General features: G+C 39.3%; 1 protein-coding gene across 4 annotated transcripts; it reads right to left on the bottom strand.

The window, feature by feature from the left end:
• Positions 1 to 731: 731 nt before the first annotated feature.
• On the bottom strand, positions 732 to 22,076 carry Nrbf2 (nuclear receptor binding factor 2). Of its 4 annotated transcripts, none has more exons than XM_020169787.2 (4): positions 21,837 to 22,057; positions 10,353 to 10,437; positions 3,609 to 3,649; positions 732 to 2,225 (listed from the first exon to the last, which is right to left on the bottom strand). In XM_020169787.2, exons 1-4 carry the CDS (start codon positions 21,864 to 21,866, stop codon positions 1,533 to 1,535), a joined length of 849 nt encoding a protein of 282 aa, XP_020025376.1. In that variant the 5' UTR covers positions 21,867 to 22,057; the 3' UTR covers positions 732 to 1,532. The 4 variants fall into 4 exon arrangements, with proteins under 4 accessions (XP_020025376.1, XP_020025379.1, XP_020025381.1 ...); XM_020169790.2 differs by lacking the exon at positions 21,837 to 22,057 and adding an exon at positions 5,299 to 5,344 and having other exon boundaries at positions 10,353 to 10,426; XM_020169792.2 differs by lacking the exon at positions 10,353 to 10,437 and having other exon boundaries at positions 21,837 to 22,076.
• Between the last annotated feature and the right edge of the window lie 383 nt (positions 22,077 to 22,459).

Raw genomic sequence — 22,459 nt, 5'->3', positions numbered from 1 at the left:
AACACACACACAAACTCTAGCAACAGACTCAAACACAAAACCTAAGAACAAGATTAAGCAAGAGTTCTAAGTAGTGAACCTGAAAGACAACAGAAAATGCACAGAAAAGGGTCCTAGAAAATATATATCAAACTGCTAAAAGTTACAGGAGGGAAGGGCAGAGGAGAAAGGAGTGGTGCAAGAGGGTGATTCTGAAAAGTATTCACATCAAATGTAACAAATCTCTTTTTTTCTCAGTGCTAGGAACTGAACATAACTTTTAACAGGGTATAGAACTCTTAAAGCAGTGTTTTCTTCTCACTTCCACAACTCTACGCAGCAAGTCCATGCTTTCAACACACTGTAGCTTGTACCAATGTTTTGCTTATATCTTCTTCTTCCCCATACCTGTCCTCAAACACGAGGGGACCAAGCACAGAGAAGAATACCCAGGTGGCACCTCTCCATCCACTGGGCTCCCACAGGGTGGCAGGCACCCGAGGGACAGAGCATTTTGCATGTGTGTGAAATCAAGAAAAACATGTTTAAACCTCAGGAACACTTGATCCTTGGCCAAAAGGCCAAGAAGCTACAGTGCAGGAATTTCTGGACTCTCTTTTATCCTTATTGAGGAAATGGACAACAAAACAATGCAAAATAAATCCTTAACACACCGAGGTAATCATGTGACAGCACCTGTTCAAATGCCTAACATTCTGTAGCCTTTTAATACCAATGACATTCAACAAAGGTATGAAACACAATTACTTTATTGATTTCTTATAATCAAATACTGCCAACTAGCATTAATCCACTCATGCATCATTAAAAATAAAGGATATCTCCTCGGTATTTTCAAATGATGCGTTATATAACAGTTAGAACTTAAAATGCACCCTGATTAATTATGTAAACTCGTAATTTTTTAAAAGCATAACTAAAATTTGGTTCCTTTCTTCATAAAATGGAAATTTAAATATTTCTCCTGATAGTCTTGAGGTTATCATTATGTTATGAGTAGTGCAAAGTGTGGCACATAGTTTCATCTAGAAAGATGTGTATCTTACACACCTTAAACAAACAAAATGTGCAGAACAAGATGCATACAGTCAATGCATGATAGAAAGCATGTTTCAAATACAAGGCAGCCCCTCAGGCCACCATATTATTTAGGTTTTGCATTATCACTTATGGCATTACAGATTAATTAAACATAACATACTTTTATACATTTTAACCCTGAAGATAAGAAAAATAATTGTTGCTTGAAAAAATTATTCCAGGTAGCCATTTGGTTTATATCAGGAGAAAGCGAACCTCTGAGAGTTTAGTGTCTGCAGAGTCGGAATCTTCAGCTGAGTTGGTGAATCAGATACACGATGTATTTCACAGTGACTGTTTCCAAGTCCTGGCAATGCCTCTTCTCCCTCTGTATGCCAGCTGACGAAGCATTTCTGGGACTACCCTCGTATGTGGTTTTCCCTTTTTATTCTTTTCTGAAGTAACTGTGCTATGAATTATTTCCTCTTCTGACCTGTCCAATGGCTTTTACTTTAATTATTCATAAGTCCTTTCAGAATATCCTCAGAGAGCTCCATAAGTGGAAGTTCTGGAGATGGAAAATCCAAGGGAGGAAGATTGGGTATTGGAATGTCCTTGGCTTTCCCAGAGTTTGCCGCAAACTTCTGCCAGCTTGAAGAGGCTGCAGCAGCTTCTGAATGTGGTGGCAAGCTCCACAGCTCTGACTTTTCTACAAAGTCAGCGTCTACATCCAGCTCCTTTTCCACTGGACCTTTTAGAAATCTGGCTTTTTCAGCCTTTAGTTGTTTGTTTTCTTTCCTTAATCTTTCATTCTCAGCCACAAGGAATTCCACATGCCTCTTCAAATCGGCAATTTTGGTTGCCTGCTCCTCTATAATTGTTCTGTCATCCTTCGGGGCTTTGCTTCCAATACATGGCTCTGCTGGCTCACTTTTTTGCTGAAGTAAAAATAGTAGTGTGTCTGGATCCCTGTCAAAGACCCCCTGAACTTCAGGGAGGTGTTTCTCTGTGGAGGGGCTGTACTTCTGGCGCTCCACATCCTCTGCAGAGGATTTGTGAGATGCCTGAAGATGGACGGCTGTGTCCTTGTCTAGGATCTGCTGAGCTCTCAATCGTTCCTCACGCTTCGCCCTTTTCCACCTCTCCTGGATGAGGAGGAGCTGCTTCATGTGGCTATCCCTTTGCAATTCCAGTGATAAATGAGCCTGTGATACAGAAGGAAAGGTCAATCTGGAGAATTTAACATCAGATGTCTCTTTAGTAGTGTTCAATATATGCTATTCCAAGAGTGTCCTTTCTGAGTAAGTTAACAACCCTTAACATTTTTATGCTAGGTTTGCAATTCAATAGAAACTCAAAAAAAAAAAAAAACCTCAAAGTAGCTCTTTCTAGATTAGCCAGAGAAAGTTAGACAAAGACTTTTTTTTTTAAGGGGGGGGGGAAATGAGGTTTGAACTCAGGGTTTCACGCTTTAAAGGTTTTTGTTTTAAGTTATTTTTAAAGATCTTTGGGTGGACTGGGGTTTGAACTCAGGGCTTCACTCTTGCAAAGCAGGCACTCTACTGCTTGAGCCACACCTCCAGTCCAAGGTTTTTCTTTTTTAATTCATAAACACTATTCATGTAAAAAATCTGAAGTCCTATTCCCAATCAATCCATCAAATCAGACGTTTTCTGAATGTGTCTTACTCTCTGCAATGACATTTATACTCATCTTAAAATTAGAAATCTTGTCTCTTTATTGTATTTGCAGTGCTGGGGATCCAATCCAGGGCCGTGTCACACACACCAGGCAAGTGCTGTACCACTGAGCTACATCCCAAGCCCCAAAATCTTCCGTCTTTAAGAGATAATTCTACAACCAGCCAAAAAAAAAGCCCTACTATCAACAGGGTGTTCAGAAGGTTCAATGCACACCTGTAAGATGTAGCTATCATGAGCAGGTTCTATACTTCACAGATTAACAGCTTTGGCAGGCTAGGGGCTTGGGTCAAGCCGTTGAGTGCTTGCCTACCAAATGCAAGACCCTGAGTTTGACTCCCAGCACCTCAATTAAAAAAAAAAAAGTTATCTTTGGATAAAGGTATTTTTAAAACCAAGTTGATAAGCACATATGTCACAATGAACACTTCCCCACACAACCAGTATATACTACTAAGTTTTCTAAAAACATACAAATAAATAAAACCTAGTCAGGCCTTCTTTCAAGCACAGGAGCCAATTTAAGTCACTGATAAAGTTCAAAGTATAAGAATTTCCTAAAAGAAAAGTGAGAAACTATTCAGATTTAGATTATCTTGGACAAGCCAAGCTTGGCCAGGCCTGCCTACTTTGTGAGAAGCAGTGGCTAGACAGGAGCTGATCATCAGGAAAGGTCCTAAGAGGGTGTGTAAAGGAGGCATGGCGATCTGAGTGGTTTCCGTGTCACTTCTGGGACATCAGCAGCAGCTCACATATTCTTCTCTTACCCATTCTGCACATTTTTCAAACAGCATTTTGAGAGGCACAATGCTTTGTTTCATGTACAGTCCAAGCCTTCACAAGGAAACCTTTCCAAGCCTTGCTGGGAATGCCAAGAGCATGTCTCACCTGCTCAGACTGCGTCAGCTTCATGGCCTCAGAAAGATACGCTGGGGTTTAAAAGAAAAAGCGGCATGTTAATGTGTGAGCGCCACCATTTTGCAGTTAATAGCTTAAAGGAAGAGTCTCAATACTCCTTACATGATAAGGAGAATGGATCTTATTTATAAGCAAGTCTGGAGGTGGGAAGTGTGGCAAGAGCACCTGCCCATCAAGCGCAATACACCGAGTTCAAACTCCAGTACTGCCAAAGGAAAAAACAATAGAATTCTTTAAAAAAGAAGATTCATAAACTCTCCCAAAAACATCTCAGCGGTAACCAGTATTCAAGGTCCTGTGCTTTGAAATCCCTATAGAGAAAACGAGGGTGTGGCTTAGTGGTACAGCACTGGTCTAGCAATGAGGCCCTGACTTCGATCTCCAGCACTGTGAGATAGATAAATGAGATAAATAGGTAAGATATAGATAGACAAACTCACTTTACAATTAAGCATTGACTATGATCTAATTAGAAAAGTGTATTTAGGGAGAATTAAATAAGAACCCATTGAAACTCTATTTCACTATGCTCACAAACCTACCAAGAGATTATTAATGACTTTGAATACCAGAATTATCATTTTGGAGTTACTTTTGGATTAAAGTTAAATTTGGATTACTTTTATCAAATTGTATCTGAACTATACCATCGACTTACTACAAAAGTTCGATACTTAAGAGCCCTTAAGAATATGCCAGGTGTGATGACAACCCCAGGAGACCGAGGCAGGAGAATCACGAGTTTGAGACCAACCTGAGTTTACACAGGGACAACTTATCTCAAAAAAAACCAGGAATCCTAAGATCATGAATTTGAGATCAGCCTGATATACAGAGCAGGACCTTGCTTCAACCAAAAAAAAAAAAAAATTTTTAAAAGCCGTAAGACTATGTTGTCATGTGCACTACAAAGAAGTTATTGAGGAAAGAATAATGGCATTTAAGAAGACCTTCAATAAACTTCTCTCTGATCTTAAGATCAAATTTTGGGTGACAATCTACTTGAATTTAAGTAAACAATGTTAAAATCCTTACTTTTCCTCTTTAGACTAGCTGCTAGAAAGTTGCTATGGTTTGAACCTTCTGTCGTTTTTGATAGTCTCAGAACATAGCCCAAATTAGTCTTGAACTCTCTATGTAGCACTAGGCCTCCTGAGTGCTGGGATTACAGGCATGCACCACCAAGCTCAGCTGGTCTGGATCTTGAATGTCCCTTGAAAGTTCATGTGCCAAAAAGGCTTGGTCCCCAGGTGATGGTGCTATGAGGTGGTGGAACTTTTAGTTAGGAGGTGGTGTCTAGTGGAAGAAAGTTAGGTCACTGTAGACAGGCCTTTGGAGGGGTTATCAGCCCTAACCCCTTCCTCCCTCTAGCCACCATGACATGACCTTAGCTCTACCCTGTGATACCCACCATGATGTTGTCACAGGCCCAAAGCAATGGGGCTAAGCAACCACCGAACGGAGCCACCTCTGAAACTGTGAGCCAAAATAAATTTTCCTTCTTTAAAATTGATTTTCTCAGGTATTTTGTCAGTGACAGATACCCGACTAACACACACACAAAAGGGCAAGAACTCGTGGTATATTTTGTGAACTATACTCATAGTCCTTCCCCATGTTAGCTTTGTATGGATTTCCTCATCTATTTCTTATTACTTACATTGTTATTTTGTTGTATGTTCCTCTGAAAGACATTTACATCCTTTCTGGAATAAGGCAGGGTATAAATAACAAGTATTATTAATAATGCACCATGAACAATTAATCTTTATTTCTCATCTCTTGGTTACTATAAACTTTGGCATCTCTCACCCCTACTTTTTGTTTTTTGTCTTTTTACAGATACAAAGCATTGCTTTCAGTCTAGTCTAACTCCAAATATTTTTAATGATTTTCTGATTTCATGCTGTAGAATTTTTCTATCTGTAAGGTTCTACCAACATCTTTAAGACACAAATTAATGAGATGGTTTTCCTAGTCCAGGAAAAAAATAGACTATCATCTTTACTCTGGCCACACTTGCCATATTTCAGTTTTTTCCTTCAACCTTCTCTTGTAAGTGTGTAAAGCTACATACTATTTCTTTGCCTTTTTTCTTGAAGTACAAGGGTCTGAACTCAGGGTTTCCCACTTGCTAAGTAGGTATTCTACCATCTGAACCACACCTCCAGCCCCTTTATCTTTTGTTCATGTGTTTGCTAATCTGTTGAGACATTCTATCTGCTCTGCTATTGCTCGGATTTACCATGTGGATGAGCTTTCCCATCTTACTTGTATATATTTGTCTTCTTGTCTAAATGACCGTTTCTTTAAATCCACTTTCTTAACAAAGAATTTTCGAAAAACCAAGCTTAAACCAACAGAAATGCCTACCTCTGTAGAACTCTGAAACCATCTAACATGATATAGATAACCAAAGTGTAAAAAAGTCAACAAGAATCACACTAGCATTTAAGATATTCCCAAAAGTAAGTCTTACAACTGGGATTATTTAAAAAAAAAAAAAAAGGACTGCTGGAGTGGCTCAAGTGGTAGCATGTTTGCACGCTTGCCTAGCAAGCCTGAGGCCCTGAGTTCAAACCCCAGTACTACCAAAAATAAATAAATAAATTTTTTAAAAAGGCAGATATAGGGAGGATCATAGTTAGGCAAGCAGGGTAATACACATCTGTGACCCTAGCTACACAGAGAAGGTAGGTGGAGGACCTAAGGTGGCCCCAGGTAAAATGTGAGACCCCTACCTGAAAGGTAACTAGAGCAACAAAAGAGATAGGGATGTAGCTCAAGTGGTAGAGCACCTAACTAGCAAGACTGAGGCTCTGAGTTCAAACCCCAAACCACCAAAAAAAAAAAAAAATTACTATTATTGCATAGCCATGTGTTTCCTCCACAGATCTAAAACAGGAATAAATGTTCACCAAGACTGAAATTTAGGAAGGAATATCTATTTCAGAAAAGCCTAACCATTCTGGTCCAATTGCTTCCTCCAATTATGACACAGGTTAATATTTAAAATAGATATTAAATAAGTGATGGGGAAAAGGAACTAAGAAAATCTGAAGAACCTTTTACTTCTTAAAATAAGACTACTGAACTGGGACCAAATTGTGCAGCAAAATATTGTCTTTAAATAGTAAAACTGACCTTCTCTAGAATCATTTCATGTAACCAGTTTCATGGGAAGGTCCACATTGAGATCTGTCTTCAGCCAAAACACTGATCAAATACATATAAATACCGTGTATACTAAGGTTCGCCTGTTTTTTAAATCTTCATTGAGAGTTCTAACCTTGTCTTCTAACAATTAACTTATTATTACAAAGAAAATGAAATTTACTTAGGAAAGTAGACTGCATGAATAAATGAGAATTACACCAGGTTAGTGACAGCTTCTAATCAAGGGTTCAAAGAAACAGATGTTCATAATCAGCCTACGTGTTCAACAACTGATGAACAGATAAAGCAAATGTGGTATATATAGAGCAATAAACAAGAATGAAAACATGTCATTTGCAGAAAAACTGATAGAACTGGAGATCATCTTGAGTGAGATAAGCCAAGCTCAGAAAGACATATATTGCATGTTTTTGCTCATATGTGGAATCTAGAGAGGAAACCTGTTGGGGGGAGGAGAGGATGATGGTATAAATATGATCAAAGTACATTTATACATGTAAGTGTATGTATATATATATGTATGTATTAATGAATGGATGAATGAATGAATGAAAAAGGAAGCTCACTACAAACTATTAAAAGGTATGAGAGGGAGTTATGAAAGAGTAATACAGACTGGATTAATTTAATTAAAGTACATCATATACACATAAATATCAAAATGAAATCCCTTTGTCTATTTATGCTAATAAAATTTTAAAAAATGACAACACTAATCCAGATGTTAACAAACATCCCTGTAGAAAGATTATCACAGTCATTGGGTATGGTTTTCTCCAATGATGGGCCTTTCTTGCAGATTCATAAAGCTCATCAATACATTCAAGGTTTCTGAGAATTTCTGCAGAACAGAAATCAGATATGTTCAGTGTTTCCTAAGCATTCCTGAGAATAGAACCTTTTGTTTCGTGGATGATCTTTTCATATTTCATAATCTTGGTGTACTGATAAAGCAAGCACTAACTGTATGTATTTTTCTTCCTTTTCAAATTACCAAACTACAATAGGAGACAGCTAAACAAATATTTGTTGAAAGCTGAGTACAAGAAAAAAAATCATAAATTTAAAAGAATGAAACAGAAATTCCTAATAATGTTGAATCCCTGGGACTCTGTGGCTCCATAAACTTACGTTTTGTCGATACAGAATGGGAAAATGCAGACACGTCTCACTCAACCTCCTGCCAAGTTTGGACAATTTCTCTTCCCTCAATTTCTATCCCCACTTATTTGTAAATAAATGCTCATATGCTCAGTTTCATATAATTCAGCCATTTTTCACATCAAGGAAGATCCTACCTTTCCCCAAAAGGAAAGAGAGAGAAATCAAGTAGCCTCTTATTTCAATACACTTAGAAAACATTTTAACACACAGAAGTTATAGAGTTCTTAGCCACATAATCTCAGGTTAAGTTTTTAGTCTAGGAATCTTCTCTCATATTTGACAGCTGGACACAGAGGGTTCCTTTGTCATTAAGTCTTTACATTTCAGGCTTTCTTTCCTCTTTAAGTCAATTCTCAGAATTGACCTCCCTGTCACATCTCTCGTATGATTTCCAAATGATTTCCCTCCTTCCAGAATACATCCACAACCATACCTCTCAAAATACTTGTTATAGGCCATAGACATCAATTTAGAAAACAGTGAAATCATTCCAACACATCAATTTTCAACTGTACAACACAAAGCTATTTATAACTAAATCTAAATGACAAATTGGGTCAGTAGGATTACTAATCACATTAAGTTCTAGCTCCATAATTAAAGCTAATGTGACCTAACAAGTTGCCTTTTAGGTCACATTACTAAAAGGCTACTTCTTAGAATGTCACAGCCTTGGGTGGTAGAGGGTATTAAAAATCCAACAGTAGTTTTATGGCTCAACAGTGAAGCTCAACAGGTAGAGCACCTGCTTTGCAAGACATGAAGCCCCAACTTCAAACCCAGTCCCACAAAAAAAAAAAAAAAAAAAGCTGTTTACCCACTATTGTTGCTATTTTTATACTGCTGGGGATCAAACCCAGTCCCTTGAACATGCTAGGTAAGCATTCTAATACTGAGCCACACACCCAGCCCCAACAATAGTTTTAAGGTTAGGCATGACATTTTCTCCTTTTATAGATTCAGAACACCCTGCACTCAATGTACAACATAAGCTGATTCATTGCATTTTAATGTATGTTATATACATGTAATCATGACCACTACCATAACTGTGGCACTCATCCACAACATGGATTTCTTAAATAGTTACAAATGGTGTATTATCTTTATAGTAACTGCAAACTTAACAACCTAACTGCTAACAAAATATGGTTTAGGAAAGATTTAAAGAGCACCAGTTCAATGTTGTACAAAGCCCCCATGAAAGTATTCAAAGATTTATGAGGTGCATACTATGTGCTTAGCCCCACAGCAGATATGTGGGATATACTTCAGTGGTTAAGACTAACCATCAAAAAATGTTTTTCTCTGAAAATTACTGACTTTTAAACAAAAATCACTGAAGTAGGACTTATCCACACCAGTGCCACTGTAAAAAATAACATTCTTTCCTCTGCTAGGAAAGCATATGGCTTTCATCAGAGAAAAAGGAAAGTGTTTTCTAGCAGAAAGACCACAGGGCTTGCTCTAAGAAAAGTGGAACTACTCCCATTTTGGTTGTATCAGGAGTAAAACACCTGCATTCTCCCAAACTTTGGGGATTGTTACTCAACCAGTAGAAACTAGTCTCTATAAAACAGGACCCCAAGATCTATTTTTGAGTTCAACATATGCTAGGCAGCCTGACTAGGAAAAAATTGGATCTCTGATAAGAAGCCAACATTTTCTTTTCTTTTTCTTTTTATTGTTAATTTTGGGGGGCAGGAGGTTCTGGGGATTGAACTCGGGGTCTCATGCATGCTCAGCACTCACTTGACCACTGAACTACATCTCCAGCCCCAAAAGCCAACAATTTCCAACTTCATACCCCACTGAAAACAATCATCAGTATATTTCTATAGGAATGTAGGTAGAAATGAAATATCAAGAAGAGAAGCTAAAGAAGGACCAAAGGAAAAGTCTTCCAATATTTCAAGCACTACGAGGCATGCTGGATTTTATTTTATCAGTATCTTGGAAAACAGAAACTTAGCTAAAACGAATTGTTGGAATTAAATTGTTATTACTTTCGAAACCTAAAATGTCCAACTGACTCCTTTTTATAATATCTAAGATGAATCGGCAGACTTTCTGCAATTGGCTTCTGTTTTTAAGGACGCAACTGTGTCTAGGAATCATTTACTAATAAAGCATTTATGCTAGCCTCAGGGTTTTTAGAAAGAAGACTGGGCTGGAGTAGGCCTAGAAATCCAACACACTCACGTGAAAAATAATCAAAGCCAATTCTCTGGTGGGTCAGCAGTATCCACCTTGCATATGAAAGGCAGAACATCATTACTATTGGGACTCTCATTCTAAATGAAGTGGTTAAGAGATAATGGGGACAAGAAATTGCTCTTCAGGTTCATAGCATTTCTGAAAAAGAATACTCACCTGCAGCCTTTTTGTGACAAGAAATAGCATCTTCGTATTTCCCAGCAGCTAATAAACGGTCTGCCCGTCTGCTCTGTTGATGAGCCTAGAAGACAAACATTTCAAGTTACTTAGAATGATGAACTGAAACTCAAAAAAAAAAAGAAGAAGAAGAAAGAGGACTGGGAATACATCTCAGTGATGAGACTACCTGCTTAGCATGAGGCTCTGATTTATTTTTTGTTTGGCAATACTAAAGTTTGAACTCAGGGCCTCTCACTTGCTAGGCAGGTGCTCTACCACTTGAGCCATGCCCCAGCCCTAGATTTGATCCCTAGCACCAACATTCCCTCACAAAACTGAACCAAAAGCTTTTAACAAGATAAATGCAAAATGTTTGTTGCCACACACAAAACCATCATTACAGTTGTATCTGTAACTGGGGCTGTGTAAGGAGTAGAGCCTAAACTATAGCATCTGAAAAGATGTCTATGATAAACTTTCTCCTAGTTAATAACATGTACTTAACTACTTAAGTGACCCACATTCTTCCATTCTTCAGAGATTAACCAAAAGAGCTACAGAGACTGTTATTCAAAATGTGTATTTTCCTGATTTTTAACATGTTCCTTTTAAAATAAGAGTGTTATTTCCATAGACACTTTCACTAGTCTGGATAGCTTAAAAGCTATAATCTGGAAATCATGTATCTCATGGTAAAACCCATTCTTCCTTTTCAACATTAAAGCTGCTATATATTTTGAAAATGTTAAAAATGTGCATTGTATAACTGAGGGATTAAGATACTAATAAGTAATATTCCAGTGGAGATTTTTTTCAGATAAAGAACAAAGGCAAACTCAGAAGTTCTAAAAGCAAATGATCTAAGTATCTCTGAATGTAAAGGTAAATAGATTAAAACAGTATTGACCTCCTTACATTCTATACTTTTAAGATTTTCAAGACGACTAATAGGCAGAGGTAATAACTTCCTAAATAGAACTCAAATAGCACAGCGAATAAGAGAAAGGATTGACAAGTGGGATTACATGAAACTAAAAAGCTTCTGCACAGCAAAAGAACAGGCTGCCCACAGAATGGGAGAAAATCTTTACATCTGACAAGGGATTAACATCTGACAAGGGATTAATAACCAGAATGTATAGAGAGCTCAAAAAACCAAATTCCAAAACAATCAATGACTCAATGAAGAAATGGGCAAATGAACTGTGAATGGGATTTTTTCAAAGGAAGAAGTACAAAAGTCCAAAACACATGAAGAAATGCTCACTATCCCTGGCCATAAAGGAAATGCAAATCAAAACAATGTTAACATTTTACCTCACTCCTGTTTGAGTGGCTATCATCAAGTACACGAACAACAACAAATGTTGGTGACAATGTGGGGAAAAAGGAACCCTCATACACTGTGGGTAGGAATGTAAATAAGCACAATCACTATGGAAAACAGTATGGAGGCTTCCTCAAAAAAACTTAAAAATAGAACTGCCAAATGATCCACCAATACCTCTCCTAAGGATATACTCAAAGGGAAAGGATACAGGAGAGTGAACATGGTGTAAGTATTATATACTCATGTATGAAAATGGAAAAATGAGACCTATTGAAACTATTCCAGGAATGAGGGGGGAGGATAAAGGAGAATGATGGACAAGAGTGAACTCAACTATGACATATTTTAAGAACTTCTGTAAATTTTTTTCAAGAGGACTGGGGGTGTACCTCAACAATAGATCTAGCACACATGAGGTACTACATGTGACCACAAGAGAAAAAAAGAAAACACTACCCCCAAAAATATTTCAGAAAAGCTTTAATCTACATTATTTCACTCACTCTCACTACAACTTTGTGAATCTGTTTCTCTGTCTCAAGGAGACCCAACAGACTGGTAACTTACATAAGATTGTAACATTTTGGTAGCAAGGAGAAAGGCAGAGATGACCCTGTCTTCTACTTGGCATAGCTTCTTTGAAAAAAAAAAAAAAAAAAAAAAGGAAAGTGCCAGGCGCAGTGGTGCCCACCTCTAATTCTAGCACTAAGAAGGCTGAGGCAGGAGAATCACAGGTTCAAAGGCAGTCTGGGCTACATAATGAGTTCCAGGTCAGCCTGGACTCTGCAATGATGCCATGAGACCCTTTCTCAAAAAACATCAAGAGAAAAAAAAGAAGTAAAAAGCATTGCATACCCATGCTCGTGACAGCATTATTCACAATAGCGAAAAGGTGGAAATAATCCAAACGTTCATCAAGAGATGAACTGGATAAACAAAATGTACTGTAACTATACAATAAACTACTATTCAGCCTTAACAAGTCTGACACATGCTACAACACAGATGAACTCTGAGGACACTATACTAAGGGAAATGAACCAGTCATAAGAAATACTACATAGTTTTACTATATAAGATTGCCAAAGTAGTCAATCATATAAACAGGAAGGCAGAATGGTGGAACAATTCACCACTGAATGAGAGAAGAGGGAAATGGAAGTAGTCTTTCAACTAGTATAGAGAGAGGTATGTAAATAAATACTTCAAAGAAATTATGGATATATTCCAGGCATGGCTGCAAATTACACTCAGTGTAAAACAAAGGCAAAGACAAAAGTAGAAAATAGCACTTCTAGCAATGCATGTTGTTTGCATTTCTCCCACTTCCATTTTTGTAAAGAAACAAACAATACCTCTTAAAGGCAAGATCTTTCCTTTTGATTGTTTCAGAGCCCTTTTATTTTTCAAATAGCAATTAAGCAAGTTTTTCCCTAAATCTCAATTTATTCCTGAGAATAATAATGAGTCACAAGAAGTGACTGGGCTCGAGCTTAAAATAATGGATGAATTGTAACCATGAAGTCTTGAACTGAGCAAAAAGTTAAGTTTTGAAACACATACGTATTTTCTAGTACCTAGACATCAAAGATCTTTTAGAAAGAGAATGCAAAAGATAAAAAAACCTGGGGCTGGTAGAGTGGATCAAGCGCCTGCCTAGCCAAACATAAGGCCCTAAGTTGAAACCCCAGTACTGCAAAAATAAATAAATAAAATGAAGAAAGCTAACATGTATAAGCAGTTATGATTAACATATACCTCTAATGAACATTTTCTGACAGTACTGCTAAGACAAGTGGTAATAAATCAACAAGAAAGTTCCAGCTAGAAAGAAGGAAATGGAATGGAAGGAGTACATCTGCAGGTGAGCTTACATTTCTGAGCTTTGAAAAATTCTCTGAAATTCCATAGCACCTCATAACAAGGATAAGACACTATCAAACCAGGGGTTCTGGGATTGAATTTTCCCACTAAACCATTTAAGTTATGCCAAACTTCAGGGCCTAATTTCCTCACTTGTAAAATGATGGGTTTGGACCAGATTTATGTTACTGAAGTTTTAAACAGAAACTTGAATCATTTGAGGATCTGGTTAAAATGCAGATTGTAAAATCAGTAGGTTTGGAGTAGGTCTTGCAATCACCCAGAAGCTATAGCTGTGGCTCATGGACACTTTCAGAAGCAAGACAAGTAAATCTGAGTTTACTACCCTCTAATGCTATGTCTCTGTGATCAGTGTTTCTGAGAACACCAGCCACTTTCTATCCTCTGCTATGGAAATTGATATAGCTCCCTAAATGAAGATCTGATGACAGAATAAATGGTTATCTGAACTGTTGTACAACAAAAAAAGTTCTCAAAAAGGCCTGGGGGCATGGCTCAAATGGCAGAGTACCTGCCTAGCTAGCACAAGTCCCTGAGTTCACATCCCAGTACTACCACCACCACCAAAAAAAAAAAAAAGTGAGGTGAGGGGGGAAGATGAGATATGGAGGATCATAGTTCAAGACCAGACGGGGCAAATACTTCTCAAACTCCATCTCCAAAATAACCACAGCATTTTGCTTGAGGTATGGCTCAAGCAGTAGAGGAGCATCTGCTTCTTGTTAAGGGCAAAATCCTGAGTTCAAACTTCAGCCCCACACAAAAAAAAGTAGTCGAAACCTCACAGGTCTCCCAACTCCCTTAAAATTTCCCTTTGTAAAATCTAATTTGTGATTACTCTGACAATTCAAAAGTTAATCTCATTATGGTCTCACACATTACTGATCCCAATAAAAACATTCACCCAGCTGGGTGCCAGTGGCTCACACCTGTAATCCTAACTACTCAGGAGGCAGGGATCAGGAGAATTGCGCGGCAAATAGTTTATGAGACCTTATCTGGAAAAACCCCAACACAAAAAAAAGCGCTGGAGTGGCTCAAGGTGTAGGACCTGAGTTCAGACCCCAGTACAGCTGCCCCCCCCCGACCCTGCCCCCAAAAAATCACCTACCCTGGGTTATTTGGCATCTCTTAATTCCTATTTCTTAATTTTATGTTAATTTCCTATCAAGTTTTTTGTTTTGTTTTTGAGACAGGGTCTCCCAACACAGTCCAGACTGGCCTCAAACTCACAATCTTCCTAGTTCAGCCTCTGGAGTGCTGGGACTGTAGGTGTACACCACCACACCTGATTCCCTATCAAGTTACTAGACAACCAGCAAGTTGTCCAACTTTCAACTCTCAGCTTGAATACTTATTATACACATAAACTTGGCCTTCTTTTTCTTTTCTTCTTTTTTTTTTTTTTTGGCAGTACTGAAGTTTGAACTCAGGGCCTCACACTTCCTAGGCAGGTGCTTTACCACTCGAGACATTCTGAGCCCTTTTTTTGTGTTGGGTATTTTTGAGATAGGGTCTCAAGAACTATTTGCCCAGGCTGACCTCAAACTGCAATTCTCCTGATCTCTACCTCCTGAGAAGGTAGGATTGCAGGTGTGAGCCATAGGTACCTGGCTGAACTTGGCTTTCTTAAATATCTACCTCAGTTTTCTCATCTCTAAAATGAGAGTTGTGAGAATTTAAACTACTTAAAATATCAGTGCTTATAATGCTGCCTGGGACATGGCATTCATAAGGCCATCATTATGCCTTATGAAATTACAATGAAAGAAAGTAAAAATGTTGGAGGTACCTGCCATCAAGAAGTTTACCATTAGACTGATGGACTAGCTCAGGTGGTACACCTGCCTAGCAAGTGTGGGTCCCTAAGGTCAAACCCCACTACTGTCAAAAAAAAATCTACCATCGGGCTGGAAGTGTGGCTCAAGAAAGGGCACCTCTCTTGCAAGCACAAGAGATCAGGAGGATCATGGTTCAAGGCCAGCCCGGGCAAATAGTTCACAAAATAACCATAGCAAAAATGGACTGGAAGTGTGACTCTGGCAGTAGAATCCCTATCTTGAAAAACACAAAGCCCTGAGTTCAAATTCTGGTACCACCACACACAAAAAAAGGTAGTAAGTCCATAAATGTTCCTATAGTAATTCAAAGCAAAAGTCATGAAATACAAAATAAAGTAGTCCCACCACTTTCTGTGTATTGCTCTCCTTCCAAGGCAATCCATGAGTTCTATAGGAGTTGCCACATCCTTACTTTGTCTTGTCTTCTGGACACTTAAAAGAATTCCAATCCCAGATTTGCAAACTTATAATCAGAGAATGAATCAATAATGTTTCAAGTGGTTACATGGCATTTAAAGACTGGGAACACAAGTCTGTAGCAAACCTGAGGAGGCAGAGAACCCTATGTCTGAGTGCTAGGTTCTTAGATCCATGTACACTAGTCCTACCTTACTACCCCTTTCTTTGAAATCCAATAAATTATCCCATTGGCTTAAGCTAATTTGAAGTGAGTTTCCATTGTCTGCAACCAACAAAAATCCTAGCAACTATAGCTAGGTTGCTAATTGACTGACCTCATTGACACTTTCTTCCTCCTGCTTTAAAAATACAGGTTCACCCCCTTATATATTGTTGGGAATGTAAATTAGCGCAGCTACTACAGAAATCAGTATGGAGGTTCCTCAAAAACCTAAAAACAGAACTACAACAGGATCCTGCTATACCACTCCCTGGCATATATCCAAAGATATGTAAGTCTGCATACAGTAGAGGTTCCTATACATCCATGTTTATAGCAGCACTATGCACAACAGCCAAAGTATGGAATCAGTCTAAGAGTCTATAAATTGATTAATGGATAAAGAAAATGTGGAGAATTATTTAGCCATAAAGAAGAATGAAGTTATGTCATTTGCAGGAAAATGGAAATGGAAATCATCATGTTAAATTAAATAAACCAGATTGAGAAAAACAAGTATTTCATGTTCTCTTATATGGGGAATCTAGACCTAAAAAAAAAGAAAAAGAAAAAGAAAAAGAAAAGAATGACACAAGTGTATAATTGAGGGAAGGGAGAGAATTATCTGCCTGGGAGCAGGAACCAATGGGAAGTGAGAGAGTGAAGTGTGTGTGGGTGGGGGGTATATGACTGAAGTATGTCATAGCCATGTATGAAAACATTCAAAACTGTTTAAAAACGGAGGGGATGCGGGATAGGAAAGAGAAGAGGGAGTGAATTTGATCAAAGTATACCATATGAACATATGGAAATACTACGATGAAACCCTTTGTATAATTAATACACAATAATAGAAAAATGTAAAAATAAAGACATTACAAATACAGGCTCAATATTATCTTTTTCAAAGGAAAACAGTGTTACCTTCTAGAACTTTTAATTTATAAATTTCTGTGACTTTAGGGAAAGCTTATTCAAAATGAAAAGAAACACCATTCTAAGGCAGAGGAGAATCTACTATACTCCTGACTTTATGGCAGGGTCTTCAGTTGAGAGCAAAGAAACACCATCCATTCCTACTCCCTTTCCCAGTCAATTCCCTGTGAGTCTCCTACAAGCAAGTAGCAAGCAGTATCCACATGACAAGCACGATCAACTAATTAAGACAATGCAATTTAACTTTTTATAATTGCATGTGGTAGAGATTCCAGAAGACCTCTTTTTTAAGTCTGAAGGTCAACTTCCACATGCAGCTCTGCCTCTAATTTTTTTTCCTTCAGTTTCCAGTTTACATTCTCCATGCCACCTTCCAACTGCCACCATCTAGACAAGACAGTGAGAATCCAGTAGAGTATCTTTCAGATTACAGAATGCAATTCACTAGTGGGTTATGAAATCAATTTAGTGGATCATTACTAGCATTTTTTTAAATCTAATAATAAATATTAAAGTGCATCATATGTGACAAAAAGTTATAGTTTGGCTTTGTTTTTGGTGAAATTTAGGAGGGTTCCTACGTGCCTGCACAAGTCCAAGAGGCACCTTTCATAATACAGTGGTTCTGTAGTACTATACACATATATGCTGTAAAAATTTCTCACTGTGGATCACACTTAAAGCAGATAGGTAAACACTGCCTTAATACAAAGATCAATATTTTAGAATGTGGTTTTCAAATCCCACCTTCACAACTTACCCTGCTTTTCAACATCTTCATTCATAAAATAGGGGGAACCTTTAATACAAGTATTGAGGGGGGAAGATAAAAAATAAGTGTAAAGCTAGATGCTGGTGGCTCACGCCTATAATCCTAGCTACCTGGGAGACTGAGATTGGGTGGACTGTGGTTGGAAGTAAGCAAATAGTTCATGAGACCCCATCTCAGAGCAAAATGGGCTGAAGGCATGGCTCAAGTGGTAGAATGCTGCTTTGCAAGTGCAAAGCCCAGTCCCACCAAAAAATGTGTGTGTAAACTGTCTGATGATAATGGCAACACTTAGTAGTAGTTGGATTTATTTTTGTATTACACTTTCTCCAGAGTATTTTCACAAAGTCCAGCCTTGTTTGGGACATAGTATAAATTTTCTTGGAATCTTTCAGGGCAACAAAAAGGATTTAAATAGCTTATTTTTACCTTAAGGATTTTACAACACAGTTACAGACTCTAGACATGTACAAGACCATTCCTTAGACCAAAGTATGGTTGTTTTTCTTGGACAAGAAGTTTGAACACAAGAGAACTTATTAACCACTGCAAGTAGCATATGAACTGATTACTCCAGAGGGAAGCTGAGTTACTCAACATAGTCCCAGCAATTTGGTTTTTTTGGTAGGACTGACATTTGAACTCCAGACTTCATGTTTGCAAAGCAGGGACTCAACAACTTGAGTCACACCTCCAGGCCATTATGTACTGGTGTTTTTGGGGATTGGGTGTCTTGAACTATTTCCTGGGGCTGGCCTCGAACCATGTTACTCCCAATCTCAGCCTCCCAAGTAGCTAGGAATACAGACATGAACCACCAGTGCCCAGCTTATTCCAGCATTCTTAAGAGCCAAACACACAGAAAAAAATCATGGCCACAGTTACATGGACCCTACCCTTTACAGAATAAGAAAAGACAGCATAAGCAACTGCCACGTAGAAATCATGACCTGACACATTTCCCAAATTGGCAGCAAACAAACCAAAGAACTAGACATTTTCCCACATAAGTTTTGATATTTGCTACCAACTCACACTGCCAAAATCAAATGTATGGTTAAGAAATGCCTGCCTTGCAAGCAGAAGACTCTGAGTTCAATCCCCAGTTTAGCCTCATGCACAAAAAGATCCTAAATCTACTCTAAGTGATTTTGTTACAATTTTTTCCTATTAAAAATTGAAAAGCCAGGTATGGTGGCATTCCCCTGTAATCCTAGCACTCAAGAGGCTAAGGCAGCAAGGATCCTGAATTTGAGGCCAGCTTGGGTTGCACAGTGAGACTATGTCTCAAATAAATAAACAAAAAGAAAAAAACAAATTGATGAAACAAACTTAGGTGAAAGATTATTTTTTCCTTCAAAGGAAGTATAATCTTATTTTTCTTTTGATCAACTTTCTCTAATTAGAGAACTAGAGTGCATTACCTGTACTAACTCTATATTAAAGTTAGTATTTCAAACCAGTCTCTTCAATGTCTTAAAAATTCATTGTGAGGGGCTGGGATGTGGCTCAATAGTAAAGTACTTGCCTAGCATGCGTGAGGCTCTGGCTTCAATCCCCACACCAAAACCAAAAAGACAAAAAAACTGTGAGAAAATTAGCCTGAAGGACCACACTGCAAATCTAACATAAAAGAATACCTTAGCAGAGGCACTATATGCTGACACAGAACTACAGTTCAATATAGGTAATAACCATGTTGAAATTAAAATGACAAGTACATTAACATGGAAGCATTGCTGGAAATAGGTCGTATCAAAATAAGTTGTAATTCATAATGTATTTAAGTCACTGATATAAGTAATTTTCTTCAGTCTAGGCTTATTTATCTGTAACTCTGGAAAACAGTTCTTTAAATTCCAAGAAAGCTCTGAGCACACATGATTATAAATGTATGCACTGTAATAAGTCCTTATATGATGAATGTGGAGTCTATGATGTTGTTGAACAAACTTGTATACACTACTGAGATTTTATGTTGAGTCAACTAGGTACTAAGTGACACAGAACAATGTGAGTCTTTAAAAAAAAAAAAAAAAAGATAGCCAGGCACCGGTGGCTCACTCCTGTAATACTAGCCACTCAAAAGGTAGAGATCAGGAAGATAGCTGTTTGAAGCCAGCTCCAGACAAATAGTTCAGGAGGCCCTAGCTCAAAAAAACTCACCATAAAAAAGAGCTGGTGGAGTGGCTCAAGGTGTAGGCCCTGAGTTCAAACTCCAGAACCATGACCCCCTCCCCCCCCAAAAAAAAAAAAAACAAAAAAAAAACCCCAGTTTTCTGTAACCCTGTGTGAAACTCAGAGTATAAAAGTCTATCCTTGGTACATCACAGAACTCTTAAAATCATTCAACCAAATGTCAATCTCTGCTCCATTGTTATCTTTCAATAAATAGCTGGTTATCACATCTTTCAAATCTCAAATGGTTTAGAAATTCAAGATGCCAAATTTCTGGTATCTGTCACATAAAATTTTATAGGTATATTACGGAATTGTACGACCCTGCTTAACAGGATTCTTTTCAAAATTCTCCTATAAAAAAAGTAATATTGTCACCACTGCTTAATTTTTCCTAAACTGGTGATTTGATGCTTTATCTCCCACATCACTCAGTTTCAGTCTTCTCATAAGCCACCGCACACTTATAGAGCAGTTGGCTGGGGTTATGCTGCAGCATGCAGCCAAATAAACTGGAACTGAACCAATGGTCATTTTGCAAGGGCCCTTGAACTTTGAAGCACTCTGTAAATGGCTGGATATTTCTAATATTCCTATGAAGTTTCAGTACTGAGCCACCCATGTTTTACTGCAAACTATGTCACTTTAAAAGCTTTTAAAAACTCAGTAATGTAGACAAATCACCCTTAGGTGTAAACAACTCTTACAAATGCGGGCAGGGTCCAACTTACTAAAACAAGGAGCACCTCCTCAGAACAGCAAACCTGGCACCAAATCTGGAAGCACAGCTATAGGTGATACAATCCTTAGACACTCACTTTAACCGTATAACTAAAATTTTACATTAAAATTTACATTGTACTATGTATCTAGTACAGTTCTAGGTGCTCCATACCTTATTTACTCCTCACTCACAACAAACCTGAGGTCAAGAAATTTGCCCAAGGTCATGCAGCTAAGTGACTACGCCAGAATTCAAGGCCAAGCAATCTGGCCTCAGAATCTATACTCTTTTAAACTACCAGATTCTACCCGTTTTCTATATAGTTTGAAACCAGCCCAAGGCTCCGGCTCTTCCCAGACAGTGTAGTTGCGAGTTCCACTCGTCCTTTCTTCAGTCCCACCATTACAAATGAATCCAAACCTGTGACTTAAAAGTTCTTCTTCTCTGGCAACGTTAAGTAATCTGACTTTTGTATCCAAAATATGAACCACTTCCAGGAAACCAAAAGATGCGGTGGCCGGTCTGAAAAGAACTGTTTCTTATTGCTTAAAAACGTAGTAAGGTCCACTACTACTTTTTCTGAAAACGGCAAAATCTTTTGTACTTTCATGATGCCTAAAGGGTTGAAACTGGGCTAAAAACAGAACAGCTGTTTTGTTTCCCCCCCCCCCCCCGGCTGTCCCTAATTTATTCGGGGAGAAGGGAGGCTCAGTTTATGCGACTGAATGTATGCGCTAAATGAGTAAGAAAAATGGGGCCAAGGGGAGCATTACTCCCTCTCTCCAAAGTTGGGGGGCTTAGGCTCGGACCCACTGAGTTAGAACTTACAGGCAGTACCACGCACCATTTCTGCCCATATGGGCTCCAGCCTGTGTGGAAGTAGCTACGTGGCGCTCGGGACATTTCCTCTGGGACGTAGGGGCGGCGGCAGCCCCCGCTGGTATCATCCCCTCGCCCTGAGCCCTGCGCAGGGGACGCCCGGAGGCGGCAGGAGCTTCCCAGAGACCTCAGAAGAGGGCAAAGTCTGGGGAGGCTTGCCCGGAGCCACTGTGGGGTCCAGGCCTGCATGCGCCGCTCAGCCTCAGTAACCAACCCTGTCCAACCCGCCTCGCGGCCTCAAAGGTCAGCCTGCACGCGGGGAACAGGGACAGACTCCCAAGGCAAACCCACGGAGGACGCAACCCTCTGTGGGCCACTCACCAGGTTGAGGGGTCCTTCCATTACTTCCATAGACCCCGGGGTAAGCGGCGGCCTGAGGAAGGGGAGCGAGGGCGCCGGGGCACATGGAGGGGATGGAAGGGGAGCGCGACGCAGCAGCGGAGACTGCGGCTCCTCTCCGCACCCAGGGAGCCAGCGGTGGGCGAAGAGGGAGCAACAACCACTCCACTTCCTCCTTCGACGCCTCACGGCGAGCCCGCCCCCTGCGCCGCCGCCGCCGCGACCACGCACGGCGTCATGGCGTCACGCACGCCGGGGGCTGGTTCAAGGTGGGCGTGAGGCTCCGGGAAGGCGGGGCGCCGACGGACGTATGCGTGCGCGCCATCTGTCCGCGCTTCTCGCGGGTCTTCGGCTTCCTGACCTCCACTCTGATGTCACGTGAGGAGGTGCAGCCTTGTTAGTACCTAAGGCTACTGGTTTCCCTCATTTCCTTCCAGCCTGACTGTCCCCCAGATCCACTCTGCTTAGCTACACCTTCCCTTGTTCCCCCTTTATCCTTGTTGGTGTTTCCAAAAAACCAGATTTGAGCAAAGTTAAACCATGTAATGCTTTACACCACCTTAGAAGATGACAGATGCAAATGATTCAGGGCTCTGCGCTAGAGT

The sequence above is a fragment of the Castor canadensis genome, chromosome 7 (assembly GCF_047511655.1).
Source record: "Castor canadensis chromosome 7, mCasCan1.hap1v2, whole genome shotgun sequence".
NCBI lineage: Eukaryota > Metazoa > Chordata > Mammalia > Rodentia > Castoridae > Castor > Castor canadensis.
The sequence above is the reverse complement of the archived record's forward strand: the minus strand, read 5'-3'. Positions and strand labels throughout refer to the sequence as shown.